At 40.2% G+C, this 7,838-nt stretch overlaps 1 protein-coding gene across 1 annotated transcript; it reads left to right on the plus strand.

Annotated features, from left to right (window-relative positions):
* Nucleotides 1–3,876: 3,876 nt before the first annotated feature.
* LOC144783136 (uncharacterized) lies at nucleotides 3,877–4,728 on the plus strand (the record flags this gene model as incomplete). Its single annotated transcript, XM_078662271.1, is given in 1 exon segment — nucleotides 3,877–4,728. A coding segment is annotated over 1 exon segment (852 nt), but the record flags the coding sequence as incomplete, so codon positions are not given.
* Between the last annotated feature and the right edge of the window lie 3,110 nt (nucleotides 4,729–7,838).

Below are 7,838 nucleotides of genomic sequence, written 5' to 3' on the forward strand. Positions count from 1 at the left end.
GAAAATCTGGCGTCATCAGTATGTGAAAGGACATGACCTTTAGGGAAGACTTTCCCAATGTGCACAGGTCAAATTTGGTAAGTGTGCTTTGCACCACACGCTCCAGGGTCAGGGGTATCCATGGATTGTTAGCTAATGGATCACAATTATAGTATAGGGGGCCTGTCTCTAGGATCCAGTTGAGTTTCTTTCATGCCCAACTCATGGTGGACAGTGTTTGAATACAAGCAGAATCAGGTTTGAATCCGTTCCACAGGATAGATGATAGTGGTATGTCCCCTGCTTGATCTCTCTCTCGGATGGAGCAGGGCCGTCTGGCGTCTATTTGGAACCAACGTGAAGCAAACTGGCCTTGTGCCGCTCTGTAGTAAGTTTGGAATTCAGGGATGATGAATCCACCTTGGTATTTGACATGTTCTTTTATGTTTCATGTGCATTCTGTATGCAAAAAAGAAATCTTTTTCGCAGCTTTTTCAGCACTGGAAAAACTAACAGGGCAAGCTTTAATGCATGGGTACTTGCAAACATCAAACAGGGGCCAAAAAGTTCAGTCCATGATGTGACCAAGGACTTTATTGATGCCAGGGGGGTGGCAGTCGGGCGAGGGGGGGTTCGAGGGAGTTTGGCTGTAAGGAGGGAGTAGGGTAAGCAAAGCATATACGTGTAGAGGCTAAACTGAACAATGTGAAACCAGAAAACATGGGATTAATCCAGGCTTCCCCACTTTATTCAATTGTGTGATCCTAGGCAATTGTTTTATTTCATGTTCCTTAATTTTTCTTCATTATCACATATAAGAGGATCTTGAAATACACGAATTCAGGATGTGTGCTGTACAAAACCTTCTCCAGTGTTGGATTTAATAAACTATAATAATTTTGTCCCAGGCCACCCAAAGAGTGCACATGGTGGGGGGAAGAATTAATGATTCTAAATTAATGTTTGAAAACTAGCACATTCAAATTAATACTTCTAAATGCGCTGATATAATCTGATGTACTAAGGTGAAAAGGTGGCTCTGAATATAAAATACATACATTTTTTGATTTTTGAAGAGATTTTGGCATATTTTTAATCTTTTGCTGCATGACACCATGAAAAAAGAGGAGAAACACTTAGGCATAGATGCATCAAGCTAAACACCGCTCGCAAAGGGGCAGATTCTCAGAATCTGCCCCTTTGCGACCGGTATTTAAAATTGCGATTACTTAAATTGCTGTTGCATTTAAGGAATCTCAAATTGAGATTCCTTAAATGCAATGCATTAAAGTTAAAAAATTAGCAATTTCGCTAATAGGGGGAGCAAATTACAATAAAGTTGAACTTGATGGTAATTTGAAAAAACTTTGAAAAATGCACTAAAGTTCCATTTTACACACAAACATGCCCTTAGGGCATGTGTGTGTGCAAGATGTACCCATATGCAGATTTCAGGGGTGCAACAGGGTGTCCTTTTGACATCCTGGCACCCTTGAATTTGCAATCTCAATTTGCGAATCTCTAATTGAGAATCGCAAATTGAGATTGTCTTCCCATTCATTCCTATGGGCCTCTAGGCCCATAGGAATGAATGGGGAGGTATTCCTTAATTGCGACTCGCAATTTGCGAGTCGCAATTAAGGAATTTTAAGAAATCGCTATTTTTTAAGCGAGTTCTTCATGCATAGCATTTTGCTATTCCTTATTAGAGAATCCTTATTTTTCGCTAATAAGGAATCGCAAAATGGATGCTTGATGTATCTATGGGACTAAGCAGTAAAAAAAAAAGATGTCCAGCTCTCCCAAATAGGAAATAGTAGAGTTTTAAATTTTTCTTCGATGCTCCCATGTGCATGACTGTTTCTTGTTATATGTGACATCTGCATCCACTTCTGTCCCCCCATTATTTGATTAGTGTTCCCCATGGCCTCACAAAGGCTATGGGAAGGGTCTGAACTCGCCCCTCCCCATTAAATACTTATGCTCCACCCTAGGCCCTGGCCATCCACGGGGTATGTTTTTTAAAAGGCGGGAGACCAACATTTGTTTTTATAGGAGTTGCGGATCCTCAGCAGTTTTGCCACACTGAAAAAAAAAGTGCTGTTTTTGCCCCACCACTGGGCCTAGGGGAGTAGGGTATTTCCACCCAGCCACCCTATATGTTTTCTAAAAACCTTTTTCCTAAGACAGGGGACTGAGTCCTCGAGTCCCAAGATAGCTGCCCCCACATCTTTGTTAATGGGGTGGCGGCCAATCAGATCTGATCTTGGGATTGGGCGGCTCCGCAAATCCTCTGCAGTTTCTGTTGAATTTGGTGTAATTCTGTTCAGCCCTTTGTTCCTGTGTCTAATTTTCCCATGGAAAAATAAATGGAGAAAAAATGTTTTGGGAAAACCATTATTCTTAGCCCGCGATTGATGGACCACCCGGAAACTTTTCAGAAAGGAGCTGAGGTGGAAATACATTTTTATAGAATGTTTTGTGAAGATTTGTCATCCGGAGCCAAAGTTATAAATTAACCCAAAACTTTTTTCCTATGGAGTGTATATATATATAGATATATTTCTCTGAAAACAGGTTCAGACCTGGTGCACTCGACTGCGGGTGCTGGCGACGGGCTGATCCTTCAAGCCCACAGTTCGTTAATGTATACAAAGAAGCCGCACACAATAAATCCTTTGTTGATTTTCTTTAATGGCGAATACCACTACTCCACAAACGCGTTTCGATCTCCAAGAGTCTTTTTCACGGTAGGGAAGACTTTATTCTCTTTCTCAATATATCCTCTCCATCCTTAGCACTTTATGAAGCATGATGTGAGTTGTAGTCCAAATCTATGTCTGTACAATTAAAAAGTTATAATTATCACATTTCAACTTTTGGGAAACCTTGCTGACAGTGTAGAAAATTACACCTATTATGCATTGCTGCGAGTACTAGGAGTTAATTTGCATACCACCAATAATGGTATAGTACCATTATCGTGTGCAAGATACTGTATACAAATATACTGTTGATCATCTCTTATTATATCGACAATTATATTTATAGTAATTTCAGTTGGTACTTAAAGTTTGTTTAAATATCACAGGTCATGATCTAGTGCCGACATGATGTCAGAAAATATATAATGTTATTAACCAACTCATTGTTGTTATGATTTGGTATAATTTCATTTGCAATACATTTATAGTATCAATCAGATGGTGAGCTGCCCTGCACCAACATCTAACTACCGGCTACATTTGGTGTAATTTCGTTCAGCAGTTCGGCTGTAGCCATGTCTAAAGATTCTGTGGAAATTAACATGGGGAAAACGCGTTTTGGGACCACCCCTGTTTTTCAGCCCCTGTATGATGAATCACCACAAAACTTTCAAGACAGCAGCTGAAGTGAGCATCGTATTAGTTTTGACATTTTTGTTAGGATTCGTCAACGGTGTCAAAGTTGTGGGTGAGTGGCTCTATGTATGATGTCACCAGTGATATTTTCAGTGATGTCATTTGAGATGTCATCGGGGAAGTCACTGACCATGTCATGAGTGATGTAATATGTGAGGTCATAAGCAGCGCATTGGGGGGGCGCGAGTTATAGTTAGCTCTACTAACTATAACTTTTAAATTTCTCTGATTTTGTATGAGTGAAATCTTAGACTAATTATAACATCCCTGTAACCTTTGGTTTTTTCAGTGTTTTTAAGGTTTTTTTAAATTCTATTTCCTAACTATAACATCCCCACCCATATTCTACAGAATGATTTCCCGGAGATCATGTAGCGGAATAAGTTTCCTTTTATTTGTGCATTGCTCTGGATAAGACCACTAGAAACAAGCTAAAATCTGAGTGTCCATGCCCTTCCCAACCCAATAATAATATCACTGCTACCCCTGTGATTGACCCAAATATTGTGACTTTTTCACAAAATTCGGTAGAGATTCTAAGGAAGGAGTGGACAGCGCCTGGTCCAATTGTCAGGACAAATTGTTGGATTTGGTAGGTCCTCTCATCAGAATTATTGATTTGGCAGAGGAGGCCAAAATGAACGGCACTCTGATTCAGCCTGAGACTCTTTCCAATTGAGCCCAATAGGCTATTTGGAATTTGGGCAATGCAAATGCTCATATTTCACAAGAGAGAAGAACGAGCCTATTGCTAAAAATCGAACTAACACTTGTCTCTCTTGCTTCAAAAGACGAAGGTCCCTTGGCTAAGGGATTATTGTTTGGAGGATCTTTCATTAAAGAGTTACGGAAATATGTATTTACCTTTGCTACCATGGACAAAGCCCAGCTTCCCCTGAAAAAGATTTTCTCATCTCGGGTTTTCGTTAGGGTCAGCAAAGGTAAGAGTTGCTTTGCCAGCTGCTATTTTAAAAGGCGTCAATACCCCCGCAGAGGCTCCTTCAACCAGCAATCTCAAGTTGAGGTCTATTCGGGATATAAGCCTCAATTCTATACCCTTCGCTCCAGAGGTTACCGGTCCAGGGGATATAAAAACAAAGTAGAACAATACTCTGGTAAGAGTTTTCATTTCTGGACTTCTTCCCATCAGAGGCAGATTGGCATTGTTTCTAAATTCATGGTTTTCTCTCACCACATATCCCTAAGTAATTCAGTTAGTTCAAGGATATTTCAAAGAGCATTACCGACTTCCAGTTCAGTTTCAACTTTCTCATCCTCTTCTTTTTTCCCCAAGATCACCGTTGTCTCATACACAACAAGATTCAATCTCTTCTTTTCAAACATGTGATAGAACCAATTAATTTCGAACCCTCAGGTTTTCTGAGTACAATGTTTCTGGTTCAGAAAAAGAAGAAGAAATGTTGTCTTGCTTTAAATCTCAAAATCTTCAAAAACTTTGTGGCATATCACCATTTCAAAATGGAGACCATTCTCCATCTCAGGGAAACCCTACTTCAAAATGATTGGTTGGTCAGACTGGAACGTCAAGATGCTTATCTTACTGTTCCAGTTCATCCCTCTCACAGAAACCTTCTCCAGTTTAAATGGGGGAATTCTTTCTATCGCAACAAAGCTCTTCCTTTCAGTCTGTCTTACGCTCTGGGTGTTTTAGCAAGATTCTCAGGCCAGTTGTGGCCTTTCTCAGAGCACAAGGAGTTTGACTTATTGTTTACCTCAATGATTTTCTTAGTATAGCATAAGACAAGAATGTTCTTCCTTCTCACTTTCATCTTTGCCAGGATATTCTTCTTTGTTTAGGTTTTCTTATCAGTATCCAAAAATCTGCCCTAGTCCCTGCCCAACAATTGTAATTTCTGGGTTTTCTGGTAGACACTTCTCGTTCTATCCAGCAACTTCCTCATCACAAGGTCCCTCTTATCAAGTCACTAGCCCAGCTAGTAGATCTTCTGGCCTCTTCAATCCAAGCAAACTTTCCAGGCCCTCTTCATTATTGATCCCTTCAAAGATTAAAGATTTTACTTCTTCACAAAGTACTTGCCTATTCAGAGTTCAGAGAAAAACTCCTTTGGTGTCTCACTCATTTAGACGCCTGGAATGGTAGAACAATTTTCTCTGCCACCACAAATCTTGCCTTAGATTTTGATGCAAGTCGGACAGGTTGGGGCGCAAGATGTGGTCAGTTCTTGCTCGTGGTCTCATAAGGAGTCCTTTTTGCATATCAACAGTTTAGAGATGCTTGCAGGTTCTTTTCCCAACCAGTCCTTTACATAAGAAAAAGTAAGTTGCACCATTCAGCTGTGAATGGACAATTTGACAGCTGTCAGATATCTAAACCATCTTAGAGGCACAAAGTCCAAGATTCTGGCAAATCTCACCAAACAACTTTTGGGGGATTGTTTACAATGGAATCTCCCCATCGGAGCAGTTTATCTACCAGGGAAAATAAATGTTATAACATTGTGGTATTCCAGACATCTTCAAGATTCAAGTGATTTTCAGCTGCACCCTTCAGTGTTCAATCACTTTTCTTCCATCCTTGACAACATGTCAATAGATAATTTTGTCTCTCATCTCATCTCATCTCCAAACTGTACTCTTTTTTAAGTTGGAGGCCAGACCGTCTAGTGTTGGCAACGCACACTTTTCTTCAATCTTGGCCACAGGCTCTTCTCTATGCCTTTCCCCTTCTTTCTTTCAATTGCATGAGCTCTAGCTCAAGCACGCAGACAACACTCTTCTCTGATATTAATAACTCCCTTTTGCAAAGAACAACTGTGAGATCCGTCTCCGTTGGAGATGCTTCAAACTACCCCGTGTGTATTCCAATTTTCCCGATCTATTGCTCAACCCTCAGGGTTATCAGCACAACATAATTCTAGAAGGTTCCCATTTTCTGGTCGCCTGGAGGATTTTGGATCATTGTGGAGAACCCAGGGAATTTTGGAAGAAGCTAACTATACTTTTAAATTTACTTTAATTAAAACGTGTTTCAGATGTTAAAGCATTTGATGTGTCTTCTTTCCATTATTCTCTTGTTGATGTTTCTTTTCCGGTTCATATCCTTTTTTTTCTTCTCAACCCAAGTGTGTGTTGGAAACAGTTTAAAGGCTTATGTTACACACAATGGAGATTTGAGATCTCCCTCTTCTAATCAATGGCTTATTTCATTTTTTTTAAAAACATAATACTGTTTCCTCTCCCACTTTGACTCGTTGGGTCAGATGGATAATGTCCTTAGCTGGAATTAATATTGATTCTTTCGGGCCCATTCAGCCAGAGGAGCCATGGTTTCCCGGGATGTCTGGTCAGGTGCTAGTTAACATAACATTCTCAAATCTGCAGATTGGTCCAATGGAAATACCTTTAGAATTTTTTACAGTAAACCAATTTCATGTTTCTAATTCTTTTATTGCCGTGATTTCAACATGCATAATATGAGCCTCCAGTCTTGTAATAACATTGAGATTTTCCTAGCCTTGTTGTCAGAACGGCTAGATTTTATTAACACCTTGACCGCGGCGCCGTTTCCGCGCCCTGTGCTGGACATTCCAGAACAGGGCGCGGTCGTGACGGAACCGTTCCGTCATCAGCACAGCTCAGCCGTGACTGATGACGGAACGGTTCCGTCACCAGCATGGAAGGGGTTAAAGACATGACATTCAGTAATTGTTGAATTATAGAAAATGAGATCAGTAGCCTTTATCTTTTGCTTGAGCAGGTTTAATCATTAAAGACATGGTGCAGGTGCAGGAAATGGGGGGATTATTCCAGCTGATGGAAAACAGATCCCAAAGCATCCAACCTTTCAGGTCTTGTGCAGGCATCTGTGTCCTGGAGCCCTTGTGGAAATAGATCCCATCACACTCTCTCTTGCAGATGGTTGTTTTCGAAGATGACACAAGGAGAGACTGAAAGAGACATATATACATATATTTATAATAACATGCATGTCTGCATTATGTCATCGCTTGCACTCATCTGAGTTCTGGTAGAACCTATACATTACTGCATTGATGTCTTAAAAACATGCATGTATGCACCATGTCATCTTTGCACTTATGTGAGTTTGTGTGGAACATTTATATTACTGCATTCATGCAGCCATAGTGTATTTATCCTCTTTCCACATTATGAGTTTTTTGTATACCGTTATGTGTTGCAGAATGCCTAACTAGAATCCGCTTTGCGCGAGAGATGCACACTTGTTCTGGCTGGGACTTTATTACTTTGTTATTTTGTAACATCTGCATAAGCATTTTTTTTAACTTCCAATATTAGCCATATTACTGAAACACCTGACACCACTTAGAGTCAGCTATGGCATTTTTTTTATATTTTCTCACAGTAGAGCACCTCTTTACTCTTTTGCCACTTAAGTCTTTACACTCTCCTCTGTGCATTCTTTATAAAGATAGACCGTGTGAGTACTTTATGATC

This window comes from Lissotriton helveticus, chromosome 9, assembly GCF_964261635.1.
Source record: "Lissotriton helveticus chromosome 9, aLisHel1.1, whole genome shotgun sequence".
NCBI classification, from domain to species: domain Eukaryota; kingdom Metazoa; phylum Chordata; class Amphibia; order Caudata; family Salamandridae; genus Lissotriton; species Lissotriton helveticus.